This window comes from Sarcophilus harrisii, chromosome 3 (assembly GCF_902635505.1).
Source record: "Sarcophilus harrisii chromosome 3, mSarHar1.11, whole genome shotgun sequence".
Lineage (NCBI taxonomy): Eukaryota > Metazoa > Chordata > Mammalia > Dasyuromorphia > Dasyuridae > Sarcophilus > Sarcophilus harrisii.
In genome coordinates this window covers 312,413,377-312,427,864 of record NC_045428.1, presented here as the reverse complement: position 1 = coordinate 312,427,864, position 14,488 = coordinate 312,413,377, and the positions used below count along the sequence as shown (strand labels likewise).

The following is a 14,488-nucleotide window of genomic DNA, read 5'->3' as shown; positions in this document are numbered from 1 at the left end:
GTATAAATATGTATACCTATATTGGATTTACATATATTTTTACTATGTTTTACATATATTGGCTTACTTGCCACTCAGGAGAGTGGGTAAAGGAAAGACAGGGGAATTGGAAGGGTCAATGTTGAAAAATTATCCTTGCATATGTTTTGAAAATAAAAAGCTTCAATTAAAAAAAAAAGAATTATGAGCTGCTAGAAGAAAGGAGCTGTCAACTTTTTTATTTATATTCCTAGTATTTAACACAATGCTTTACATCTAATAAGTTCTTAATAAATGCACTTTTGTTAATTCATTTATGAAGGATGTTAGAATCTAGTCTTGGATCTAAAGGCCTCATATCTAGGTTTTCAGCACATGCTCTTCTCCACTGAAATCCTTTTCTGGGAATTTCTTTTTGTACCATATTTATTAAATTTTAATGAATTATCACCCTTCATTCCTTATCTTCCCTGATCATTGAATGAACTAAAGGTACTGAGCTCCTTGACTTCTGAGTCCCCAAGCCAATTTGAGTCTTTGTAGCAGAGACCTGAAGCCAGGGATTTCTAATTTATCCAAATATTCTAAGTTCTATTTACACCTCTCCCTGTTTGCTTCTGCTTCTGCAACTATCTCTGATCTTAGCACCTGCTTTTCTTTTCTCTTTCTGCCACATAGTTTGGACAGCAAGAGTTTGTTTTGTACAATTATTTTGTAAAGCAAAAGAAAATATAAAGATTCATAGAGTCATAAAATCATAGATCTAGAGCCAGAAAGTATTTCAGCATCTATCTACTTCACCTCCTTCATTTTACAGATGAGGAAACTGAGACTCAGATAAGTTAAATGATTTATCCAAATTAATACAACTACTGAGCATCAGAAATGGGATTTGACCATGTGTCCTCTAAAGAAAGACACTATTTTTTCTCATTTTGTGATGTCTTTCAAACACAGTAAGTAAAGCTTATTAGGAGTTGTAATTAAAAGAAATTTAGCCCTTTCTAGCTTAGTTTTCTGGTCTAAATCTTTACTGAGGCGCTGTAGGTTTAGCACATTGTTCTATTTTTCCTATCTCAGATTCTTTTCCAGGGAATCAGGAAGCCTGATATTTGGGCTTCAGATTTCTAGCACTACTCTCTCTCAAGGAATAGGCAGGGCAGTACTAGTAAATAGCACAATATCTGTCACCTCACAATTAGAATTCATACAAATATACTAATCACCCCCAGAGTTTACAAGAGGCATCTTTCTTTTTACAATGGCAAGAGAGTTACATCTGATAAATTTGGACCAACAAGTCAAAGAATTTTAAGGACATTATGGAATCTAATTCCATCTTTTTATAGGTGACAAGACTAAAGCTCCGAGACTTGATGTGACTTGATGTGAAGTTCAGAGCCCAGTTAGTGGCAAACCTGGGGCTCAGATCTCAAGTCAGGGCCATTCTAACACAGCTCTCATCAACACATTTATTGTTTGCTATGAAGCCAGTCTCAAATACTGAAAAGTATGAATTATAGAGTAATTTAACATCGTTGTATTACTTTTAAGTATATATAACAGGAACTAACCAAATTCCAAGTAGAGGTTGTGCCTTATTGAAAAGATAAAAATCGTTGGTAATTAATCCATTCATGATTGATAATTGAAGCTGATAAAGCTTTTTTATAGTTTCCCCTATTGACTAAGTTAAACTTCTTTCTCATGATGTTTTTGTACTCTTATAAAGAACTTTTCACCAACACAGATGGCATAAAAGTAGTCGTCTACTTAAACTGTGTCCAAATTACCACAAATTCTAAATTAGCAGGATTACTTTGTGAGGCTTTAAAGGGTAATATGAAAGCATGTCCATTTTTTGAACTAGTTCTTTCCCACTATCTCCCTCCCCAGGATGTACAATTGTATCTGAACTGCAACTTCCTACTAGCAAACTATGGCATTCCATTGGAATGAAATGTGTAATGTTGAGAAGATGGAATTATTTTATGAAAGAAGGAAAAGACAAATTCACTGTTTAAATGAATTTTTAAAAAATAAACATATCCTATCATATATATTTTTATACTTCATAATATTGCAAACAAGAGGAAACTGAGTTCTGCTAAGATAATAACTACCCCCAATGTACTTCTAAACACACAGTGTGGTTAAAGTATATATATATGAAACAAATATCAACAAAACAAGCTCCAAGGAATTGCCCAGATTCTTTGGTTCTATTTGAATTTCATTGAATAGGATAATATTGCAAATGTTGATTTTTCAGACCAGTTTGCCTAGACCTTTCCTTCATAGTAATATTACTTTCAGAACTATTTGTATCCTTTTCTATTCCCTTTCCCCATTACTAAAATATAAGTTCAGTGAGATTCCTAGAAAATGGAAAGTGTTGTACATCTCCTAGGCTCTTAATGAACATTTATTGGATGGAACTGACGGTAGCCATAACACTATAATCAAAGATTCTCTTCCTTACCTTACAAATTACTTTCCAAGTGTTAAATGACAAACTAACTAAATTTGTACTTAAGACAGTTCTAGGTCTGTTTATATTTTTATTTTTTTAAAGCATAAATACCAAAACATTTGAGTACCTTTCATATCAAAAACAAAAGTAAGTAAAACTTTCCAAACAAATATAACATCATCTTAAAAACAATCTCTGTAATTTCACAATGAATCTCCTTGTTTTTTCAGCTGCTCCTGAGTTAAAGCTGCTCTGTGGTGCAGATATCCTGAAGACTTTTCAAACCCCCAACCTCTGGAAAGATGAACACATCCAAGAAATAGTTGAAAAGTTTGGCTTAGTATGTGTTAGCAGGGCTGGCCATGACTTTCAGCAATATATCTCTGAATCAGCCATTTTAACTCACTATCAACATAATATACACCTAGTTAAGAATGTGGTACAGAGTGATTTGAGTGCCACATATGTAAGACAAGCCTTGTACCAAGGACAAAGTGTGAAGTATCTGATTCCAGACTCAGTCATTTCTTATATTAAAGACCATGACCTCTACCGGGAAGAGAGAAAATAAATATAATTAAAGGAATGGAATGATGAAGGAAAAGTGATGTTAAGAAGTTGTTGGGGCTTCTCTATTCTACATGTGAAATTCGGTTCCACAGTTATTAGAAACTTTCAGAGTTTGCACAAATAATAAGTTGGGTTTTTTTTTTAAATGGCAAAGTGTTCCTTGTTCATACAATATTGTGCATATTGAATTCTTTAATGAGTCTTTAAGCACAATATCCTCTTCTTTATTAGAGATGTTTGACAGGATACTAATTACTTTAGAATGACTTGGTAAGCTTTTGTTTTGAAAAAAATAGTACTAATAGAGCAAAATCATAATGGGAAGTTTAGTTGTGACAAGTGTGGACTCTTTGTATATTCAGCACTTTCCTAAGCAGTATTGGATATTCCACAGAGAACCATTTAAGAGGAATACATTTCTATTTGGTATTGAAAATTAAGCTATTTTCTAAACAAATGTTTTTATGTATTTTAATATAATAAATATTTTAATACTGTTTTTAGCAGGAAACATGATATTCCTGACTTTAAATGCCAATGTCCTCATTTCCAAGATTTCTTTAAAAAAAAGTTGATTCATTTAATTTTAATAGGATCTTTTGAGTGTTTCATGTCTGCATATTGGCAAACAAAAAATAAAATATCACAAAGTTCTAATGAATTGCTATTTATTTCATTTTCTTTTCTTTTTTTTTTTTTTGGCATTGTTATGAATAATGTAACTCAGGTTGCTTTTTTTATTGGCCATTCAGAAATACTAGTTGGTGTGCCACTCCAACTTGAATGCACTGAATTCCTCACCTGAGGGTACCGAAAAACAGCAAAAAACTTTGCCCTGTTTCTGAATGTAATCAGGAATGTTTTATAATTTGAGCCAGTGCTAATGCTTTTATTCTTTTTCTTTCCACAAGGGAGCCTATTAACATATGTTCATTTTACTCCTGGTTTGTTAAAAGACTTTCATAGGGATGAGTTTATATTTTCATACTTGCTGAGGAATTTCTAGTTCTACCAGTGAGCATGTATACTTACAGAGATTTTGCTTATAGAAAATTTACTTGTAGAAAAGTATGCACTAGTGATTACATATTCTTTCACAAATTCAGAAGATATTATTTCACTCTGATTTTTCTTCGAATCCATGAAATCTTCTGATCCTACAAGCTCATTGTTTCCCAAACTGAGGCATAAGGAGACTGTTGAGTCTGATCATCCTCCCTCCTTCAGGGGCTGCTCTCCAGGTTACTGCAGATTCAGCAGCATTAAACCATTCTCCTTTCAGAATCATGCATGGCATGGTAAAAAAAGAGCATTAAAATTTAAAAGAAGAAGGATCTGGATTTAACTCCTAGCTTGGTAATGTCCTACTTTGTAACTATTGACAAGTCACTTTCCCTCTCTCAGTTTCTTCTTATGTTTTTAACCCTTGTGTTAAAGGTTTTCTCCTGACCTAAAAGATGTTGAGTACATTTTATGGATTTCTCCCATCTTTGGTTCTTTTTTTGTTGCTCAGTCATTTTCAGTTGTGTCCAATTCTTCATCACCCACTTGGGGTTTTCTTATCAAAGATGCTAAAATTGTTTGCCATTTCCTTCTTCAGCTCATTTTGCAGATGAGGAAACTGGGGCAAATAGGATTAATTGACTTGCCCAGGGTCACAAGCTAAAAAGTGTCAGAGATCAGATTTGAACTCAGGAAAATGAGTCTCCCTGACTCTAGGCCCAACATTCTATCCACTACACTATCTCACTGCCCCTATTTGGTTTTTTACCCCTACTCAAATGAACTAGGGATATCAGTTTCAGCTCTTCCTCAAGAATATATCAGCTTGCCTTATTTAATTCACCTTGGGACAACTCTGTGAGACAGCTATTATTCCACTTAACATTCATGAAGTTTAAAATGTAAAAGTTTTATTTACAAATTATTTTGCACATAAAGAACTTGCATCCAAGACCCTAGAGAGTGAAGAGAAACCCTTTTTTTTCCCCAATAGACAATCTTTTCATCAGAAAACTGTGATTTACAGTACCAAACTCAATATGGGACTACAGGAAAGGAGTAGAAAGAGCAAAGTGGGGTTTGTGCCTCTACGCCTATGTCTGATTTGCCATGGACCAGTATACTGTCTCATGAGGTTTTCTTGACAAAGATTCTGGAGTGGTTTGCCATTTCCTGTTCCAATGGATTAAGTTGTTAAGTGACTTGTCCAGGATCACACAACTTGAAAACTTCTGAAAGCAGGGTTTGAATTCCAGTTTTCCTGACTCCAGGCCCAAAACTCTATTCACTGTGCCATCTATTATTTTGAAACTTTATACAAAATACCTAATAGATTCTGGCTCCAAAAGGTCTCTATAATATTAATAACAATAGCTGATATTTATTCAGTCTTTTTAAGATTTGCAAAGCATTTTATTTTAATTATCTCATTCACCTGAGGACAACCCTGTTCAACAGCCAGTACACGTATTATTATTCTTCCAGCTGTAGAGGGTATTATTCACCCTCAGTTTCCTCAACTCTCCCATTAGAGGGCTGGAGGATAGAGCACTACAAAGCTTTCCTTTGAAGGGACTTGCAACCTTCCTAGAAACTCCATTCTCCATCATCAATTTCCTGACTTCTATTCTATGGGACACATCCCGGTATTCCCCCCATCACTTTTCAGCTTCCTTTTGTGTATTGTCTTCTTTCATTACATTGTAAGCTCCTTGAGGACAGGGCTGTCTCTATTTCTTATTTCTATCCCTAACCCTTAATATAGTACCTGACACAGTAGGCATTTAATAAATGCTTATTGAATTGAATCATTAACATGTTTAATCATTAATTAACATGATCAATCATTAGGAGAAGCTTCTGACTTCAAATTCAGCACCATATCCACTAGAAAATACCTTTTCTCTGACACATCCCTCTTGTAGCAATCCAATAAGTATCTGTTCTCAAAATAACATGTATAAGTATTTTGCATACCTTAAAGCACCATTATCAATGCTAGCTACTACTGTTACTAGTTTCAACATTAGGCTGACTTAGGGTGATTTATGTAACTCTTCTTTCCTCCATCCCTGAACAATCTCCTCCCATATATATCAACACTGGTTTCCAAGTTAAGGGAAACACAGACCTTGTTTTCTACTCCCCATCGTCCCAGGGAACAGCTGGGAGGCATTATTTGAATTGCTCTAGAAAACCCTTTTGAAAAATTTCCAAAAGAGATGGGAGGACCAGAATCAGCTGCTCTTATGCCAAGGGAGAATAAAATATGGAGTCCCTGGTATATGTTAAATGATAGATTTGGATTATTTTTGATTCCTATCAGCTCTAAATTCTAATGTCTTACAATCCATGCTACTCACTTCCCTTTCCAGCAGGCACATACCTTTTTAATCTAGCTTTTTCTTAGACTTTCTTTTCCTAAATCAGCAGTACACATTGGCCTAGGTGATAATATTCATGAGGGAGTATCATGGTACAGTGAATACAGTGGTAAATTTGGAGTCAGAAAAACCTGACTTGGAATCCTTCCTGGGATATTTATATAGCTGTGGGATCCTGTAAGAGATTTAACATCTCAGCCTCAGTTTTCTCATTTGTAAAATGAAGATAGTAGCACCCAAGTCACAAGGTTATTGGAAGTAACAAATGAGATACTTATAAAGTACTTTGCAAACTTGAAGCAAGTAAGCTTAAATATCATCTATGAGTTTAAACTACAGGAAGACTTTTGGGAGGCTCTATAAATGTTAATTTATCATTACTGGTCCCTCTCCTTTTCCCTTTTCTAGCAATATTCACAACCTGCTTTGAGCTTACCTTCTTATCTGCATTGTAGACAGCAAAGTAGAAAACAACTTCAGGGCACAGTGTTGGCCATAAATGTGGCAGATATGCTGTAAGAGCATGGATTTAGATTGATATATTCCTGTGTGTTTATGCATGGGTATACACTGTCAATTCTAACTAAGAAACATATGATGACATCAAGGAAAATAAAATTAAAGATGCATTTACAGCTGTTTCACCATTATACCTTAACAACCATGGGACATTTCCACTTGACTTTGTAGCTGAAAATGATATTATCTCCCCTTATCAGAATTTGAATTCTCTGAGAGAAGGGTTTGTTTTAATTTCCTATTTTTCCCCAATATTTAGCATAGTGTTTTCCCTATAGTAAAAGCTTAACAAATGACTTTTTTCTTGTTTCATTGATTTCTAGAAGGCAAAGAATTGTGGGCTCTACAAATGTGAAATTATTCTTAATGAAGGGGTGGCAGCAGGGATCATGAAATGAAAGATCATAAGGTCACCAATGTAAGTAAAATCTGATTACATTGTAGAAGTCACTTTGTCATCGGCAGCATCCTTGGAAATATGTTAGCACAATATCCACAAATCCTCTCTAATAATGGTTTTAGTTTATTCCTTTTGTAGTAGGTAGTGCCTAGAGTAATTTTCCCTTTCATGTTCACCATGGGCTGAGTCTAATATCCTTGACTGCATACTCATATACAACCCAGTAAGGCAGAAAATCTCACATAAGGCAAATTCTCTTTGGATTTTATCCAACGGGGTTATCACTAGAAGTACTTGAAAGAACTCCTTATTGTCTCACTTCACTTATGCTTGTAGACAGGTTATTTAACAAAGCCCCAATTTTACTAGAAATCCATTGAAAAACACTTCAACTCGATAAATATTCAAGTGCTTACTCTGAGAGTTGAGAGTATATACATAGATCCTTGCCTTCAGTACAATTTAGATTGGATACACAGCAGATAAATAACTGACCTCTTGGAGCTTATTTTCTTTTGGCTGAGACAAATATAGAAATAATTACAAAATCAATACAAGGTAATTCATATAGTCTAAAATGAGTTGGTAACAGATGGGGAGACTCAAGAAAGGTCTCATATGGAAGGTTCTTGAGCTGTGATTTCTATATATATAATTTATATACTTATATATAAATATATATATTTTATAATTTATATACTATTTCCCTAGTTAATCTCTGTGATTATAAGCATTTCACTAGTTGGCAAGTCCCCACCAAACCCTTTACTCTAAGCTTTTTACTTGGCTCACTTTTTTATTATCTGGTTCTAAGGCTATCAAGGGATATGTTCTGATAGTTCTTCAGAAGTTCATAAAAATCTATAATTCCCCTCATTAATTAGATATCCCAACTCAGAAATCAGAAAAGGCTTTTTCCCCCCCTTAAGCCATTTCTCCTATTTCTCAGACCCCCTAATCTCAAAAGACTTCACAACATTATTAGCTATACAACTTGATAGCAGAGGAATAAAAATTATATAGATGTGTATTTAAATATTTCAAATATTTAATTACAATGACAAAAATGACAGCCAGAGAGTCACCTCTCATCATTAACTACAATTACAGATTTTTCTCTTCAATTCAGTAAATATAGTCTCACCATTCAGCTCTCTCAGGAATTCTTCAGAGGATATTTTCTCCACAATAAGTGTTAAAAATCAGTTTTCTCTGAATCTCTCTCTAGTCCTTCCCAAATATGACAATTAACTGAGTCTCTCAAAAAAGAATTTTTCTTACTCCTTTTTTTCAGTCCCTCACAATCTATTTCCAGGTAAGACTAGTAAGAGTCAGCACATAACAGTTAAATTGCCCCTTTCTTCAAGATTCTAGTCTGTCTTAGAGATACAGTAATAGTACCCATATCCTTCAGAAAAGTGGGGGTGGGGGGCACATAACTGAGACTGAGATAACATTTGTTTATATTCGTTCTCCCAATAAATATAAGTTCCTTGAGGGCAGCAACTGTTTCATTTTTGTTTTTATGTACCCAACACATAGTAGATACTTAATAAGTATTGATTGACTTACTGCTCATTACAATCTATCTTTTACTATGATAATTTATATGTGAGATCCTCTACTTAGACTATAAATTCCTTGATGGCAGAGCAATAAGCTCCACTTTCATGAGTTATATCAATTTTAATTGTTGATCTCATCAGATACTGCTTTAATTTTAATATCATCCATATGGGAACTATCCCTCTTCCCAGATGCAGAGCAAATTCACCTTTTTGTATCTCAGTAGAAAGTTTCATGAATTGTGACAATGAACAACGTATCTCCTGATACCTCAATTGCTAAATGTGAAGTTCTCCCTATCTAGCAAGACTATCTCTCAGCCATACATTATAACTTCTATTACTTAGCACTTCCAGCTTAGTAAGACCAGTCCCAACTTACATAATGGCTTTCAAGAACCCAGGAACACATTTAATTTGGTTCTCAGGGTTCTTTAACATGTTGAGGTATAAAATATTACCAAAATATCCATTTCTAATTTTTCAGTTTTTTAATTCTTGTTAAATTTTAAAATCCATTATTTTCCCCAAATACTATACAGTAATTGTATTTTCTAATGTCTTTTTATTAATTAATATAAAGATAGGTATCTGTGTATATATATATATATATATATATATATATATATATATATTACAGGACAAAAAATACAATTATGATTTCAATACATTACATAGACACTGATCCCAAAACTAGATTTTAAATTTTCTTTCTATTTGATCAAGTTCTTCTTTTGCATTTCATTAGCTGGGATACATTGTTTATGTTACAATAACTGAAAAATAGTAATTTTATCTCCTGGGCAAATATATATATATATATATATATATATAGTCATCTTAGCTATACTTCTCAACTTCTTTCTTACATCCATTTTATCTTATGCCTAGGCCCAGGAAACTTGAACATCTTTAATCAACAACAATGTGGGAAACAGATTTTTCATTTTTATTATCCTCTTTGTCACTTGGGATAGGAAGATGTGAAATCACATTTTAAACCCACAGTGTGTTCCATACTGGCAAGGTAAGTTCAGTAATTAGGTTAATATATGAATATGAATTTCCCCACCACTTCTCTCTTACCTCCTATTGCAACAGTATTTTGATCCTCACTTTTTGTATGGATCTGCTTGCATTTGATTCAGTTTCCATTGTTTGTTTTTAAATTAACATCACATCTACATATATATACATATATATGTATATGTATCTTGATCAAATCAAATTTATATGTATATATAAAAAGTTTTATTTTTTAAAAATGTATACACATTATATGCACACAAATATGTATTTCATATGTATTGCTATAGTTCAAACAAAATTATCACTTGGGAGTCTATTACAGTAAAAGAATATTTCCTCCTTGTTATTTTTGTTTTACATATTGGAAAAATTATATTGTTATAAAAATTGTCTAGGAAAGATAAATCCCCAGTCTATCTTGTGAAATGCAGTTCCCTGCTTGTGTTTATTTCTGTGTGGAATTGAGAAATGTTAAATAGCTAGATCCTCTTAGTTGAGGTGTTTTCATTGCTTCTTTTAATTTGACTTTCTCCAGACATATTACTAAGGCCTCAAAGCACATACAGTCAATTCGTAATTAATTTCTACTCCCATGGATGTTTTCCTTTGTCTCCATCTAAAAAACAAAACAACAAAACAAAAACTACTCCAATCTGTGTGAAATCTTAATGATTCATTGTCATATTATGTAAAAGTATAGCTCATTCTAAGATAAGTATATATCCTTAGAATTTTAGTATGTGAATATATAACATAAAAATTATGTTAAACAAATGAAAGGAGATTAATGAATTGCAAATAAATTCTTTACACTTTAATTCTTTTAAATAGCAAGCACTTATAGTGAACTTTAAATAAAGTTCTTCTTTTTTATAGAATTTAAATGCATATGTAACTTTCCAGGACCATATAATTGACATGCCAAAGTATAACCTTATTGTCTTAATGTTTGCCAAAGCAAAAATGTATAATAAATGTATTTTAGCTATAATTTACATAAATTATTTTCTCAGTAGGAAAATAAAGTTAATCACATTTAGAAACAAAGTGCGTCTGTTAATAATGGTGATAATAACTGTTTTTTTTCATACCATTTCAATCCTTACAAAGCATTATTTCATTTTAATTTCACAGTTCTGTGAGGTAAGAACTTTAGGTCCTAGATATTATTTCTCCCATTATATAGATGTAAATCATCCCTCCATTAGAACATATTTATTATTTTTGTCTTTTTCTTCCATCTTTTTATGTGGAAGTGCTTATAAATTTGTAAATTAAAAAAAATTTATTCACAATCCATATTACTTTAACAGAAAATGTCAAAATTAAAAAGGGTAGTACAGAAAGTGTTTGGACTGAAGGAGTTAGGGGAAGAATGATGGAGGAGATACAGGAAAGGTGAGGATCTGATCCAAAAATGAATTGATCAGAAAGTTAAAGGAATTTTTAATTCACATCTCATATTTTATTCAGTTGCCATTAATAAACACATAGGAGGAGCAATGAATAGAGGATTCATCAAAGAGAAATATAGATAATGAAGTAGTACAGTCTTTGTGTAATATAATTATAGTCACCAGCAGAATTGTTTTTGGCATGAGCTCATTAGAAGGAAATGCCCTTTTATGTTGTGATAGAAGTGTAAAGATGTATGTAAACATGAATCAGTTATAACAATTTTTCAGTCACAAGAGTTGGTACTATAAGCCTTGATAAGTCCACAGATGACTCCTAGAATTGTTTCTGACTGCTTCCTTCCCAATTCCTTCAGAACTCGGATCTTCCCCTGCTTTCTTTCAGATCTGAAGTTCTGAAAGTTCTAACCTAACACAATTAATAACTCTAGATTTCCTATCACCTGATAGCAAGCTTCGATTTTCACACAAGCAAAATTTATGTAAGTAGGATGAGAAGAAAAGCAGTCCATTTGGGGGAGGGTGGGAGGGAGAAGATTTTGTATCAAATTTCTCAGACAAAAGTTTGCTATCTAAAAAAATATAGAACTATCTAAAAATGAATAACAGAAATATATAAAAACAATTTTTTTGCCAAGAAATAATTGATCTAAGAATATGAACAAAAAGTTCTCCAGAAAAATTTGCAAACTAGTAACAATCATATGAAATAATTCTTCAAATCACTAATAAGAGAAATGCAAATCAGTTTAATCTTGACGTTCCACTTCACACTCAGAAAACTGTAATATGACAAAACATGGAAATAGTTGTAGAGAGGTTGTGAAAATAGATACAATGATAAATTGGTAGATTGGTACAACCATTTTGAAATTAGAAAAGAGGAGGGACTAAAATGTCTTTTGACCCTGAAATCCCAGAATTCTAAAGTTCCCTGGATGGGGAGTCAGAAGATTCAAGGAGAATTTTCTTGGGAAGCCACTTTTATGAACCTTCTTGATTCCACTCTTTGCTAATTTCATTAATTACATACTTTCTTCTCTTCTATTAGATTTGTGTGTCTCCATTGCTAAGTACATATCCCCATGGAATCCCTAAAGAAGTCACTGATGAAATGAAAGTTTTCATAGACACCAGAATATTAACAGTAGCATTTTTTGTAACAGCAAAGAACTGGAAATATGAGGAAAGTGCATTGTAAAACATAAAGTACTGTGTGATCACAGTCTTAAAAGGCACATTAAATATATATATTAAAAATGCACATGTGAGATAAATGGAAAATATAGTTTACAGTAAAGTATCACATAATATGGACAATTAGAGAATCACATAGAACATAATAAGGGACTACTCATGTGACACTTCAGAGCTCTCTAAATAAGATTCATTATTTAAAGTTTAGCCAGACAACCCACTGTGGGTTGTCATCCAAGTAGATGAAGAAAACATATTGGTTTGTAATTACATTTATGGAAAGAGGAGGATCAGAGAAAGGATAAAACTCCTGCTTGGAGTGGATGGGATGATGATAACTGACAGCAGAGAAACAGAAGAGCAGTTCAATCCTTCTTACCAAAATTGTCTATTCGTGTTATCTGTTCAAGATGTATATATTAATAAATCAGCCACATGGCATTTCACTGTGCATTGTAGCTTTCTTCATTTATTTGTTTTTTTTTTCCAGTTAGAATTCAAAATGATCCATCAACCAAGGAAAACTAAGAGCAACCAAGAGGGTGTATGTGTGTTTGTGTGTTTGTCTGTCTGTCTGTGACTGCATGTGTGTGTCTGTTTATATCTATAAAGTTTTCCTATCAACCACAAGTTTTAAAAACTCTTAATTAATATGATGGAGTTCTAGGGCCATTGAAACCATACAGAAAAATTTTAGTGTTTGGAAGAAAAGATTAGATGTTTCTGGAGTCTGAAGTAGCTTTTGGAAGAATAAGACTTCTAGTACCCTTTTTCTTCAGGCCAGGTACAGTTCTACATCCTAGCCTTCACCTCCAGTTCTGTTGATTCTTTAATTTTCTGACTGAGCTGAATTAGAATTAGAATGTAAAAAGTACAGCATCTATATTCCAAACTAAGTCTTTTCATTCTTAGGTTTCCCTATCCTAAGGGCTGACCAAGGCAGAAGAGAAATAGGGTACCTCCTCTTATAGCTCCCCTTCTACAGATGGCTGGGCAAAGGCAAAGTCCACAGGATGTTGCAACCAGATACTAAGAGAAAAACAGGGATGAGGTGCACCAGCAGAGACTTCAGCTGAAAGGAAATCCCTGAATCCCAAAGCACAAGCCTCTGTATTGGTTTATGTACCCTGCCAGAGCATCAAGCCTGATGGGTAAGGGGTTCTGAGTGGGCATATTAAAGATTGCATTCTCTATTCTTAATCCAGAAAGCTATAACCTTGTAAACATCTTGCTTTGTTGTTTTGTGCAATCACCTGCAATTACTATATTTATAGCACAAAATTCCTCTTGGGTTTTGTTTTTTGGGTTTATTTTATTTTATTTTATTTTTTGAGATTGTGAACCTGAAGAAAATGTATAGTTGGTCACATGGTCTGGTTAAAACTAATACTTCCTAAAACCAAAGGGAAGTTGGGTATCTAAAATGAGCAAGTAATCCATAGTAAATAACCCATTCAGCCTTTTCCCTAAGGAAATATAAGGAAAGATCATTACTAGATTTTTTTCCTGCCCCATTAGGTTCAGCAGTACAGACTTCACCCAGAACATAGCACTTATTAAATCATTCTTATCATACAGGCTTGTTAGGTCTTATCATAGTTATTCCTGTAAGGAATTCAATTATCTGCTCTCCATGGCTCCACAATCACATCTTTTGTTTCTGATGGACTCTTGCTTTGCTTGATTTCCTCGTCCTATTAGAACAATCGTTGGTAGAATGCCCATCTGCCTACTGGTATCATCTCAGTTTCTATCTATAGCCAAGCCAAGGTAGGTGGAAGGTAGGGGGTGGAGGAGAAACAGAAAAAGAGAGAGGGGAAGAAGGAAAGGAAGGGAAAGGGGGAGAGAGAGGGAGATAGAAAAAGTAATTTCTGGGTGTGATGAGAGAATATCAACTTGGAGAGTGGATCTATACAGATCTATAGGTATTTAAGATCAGATCAGAGGTATTTAAG

The 14,488-nt window shown here is 33.5% G+C and overlaps 1 protein-coding gene across 7 annotated transcripts in view; it reads left to right on the top strand.

Annotated features, from left to right (window-relative positions):
- The window catches only part of NMNAT3 (nicotinamide nucleotide adenylyltransferase 3), a 152,193-nt gene extending 148,510 nt beyond the window's left edge, over positions 1 to 3,683 (top strand). For all 7 annotated transcript variants that reach the window (XM_003763739.4, XM_012544621.3, XM_031959827.1 and 4 more), the window contains one exon: positions 2,683 to 3,683. In XM_003763739.4, the coding sequence (XP_003763787.1) occupies positions 2,683 to 3,023 (341 nt within the window). In that variant the 3' untranslated portion in view covers positions 3,024 to 3,683. The remainder of the gene's footprint in view (positions 1 to 2,682) is intronic.
- Positions 3,684 to 14,488: the final 10,805 nt, after the last annotated feature.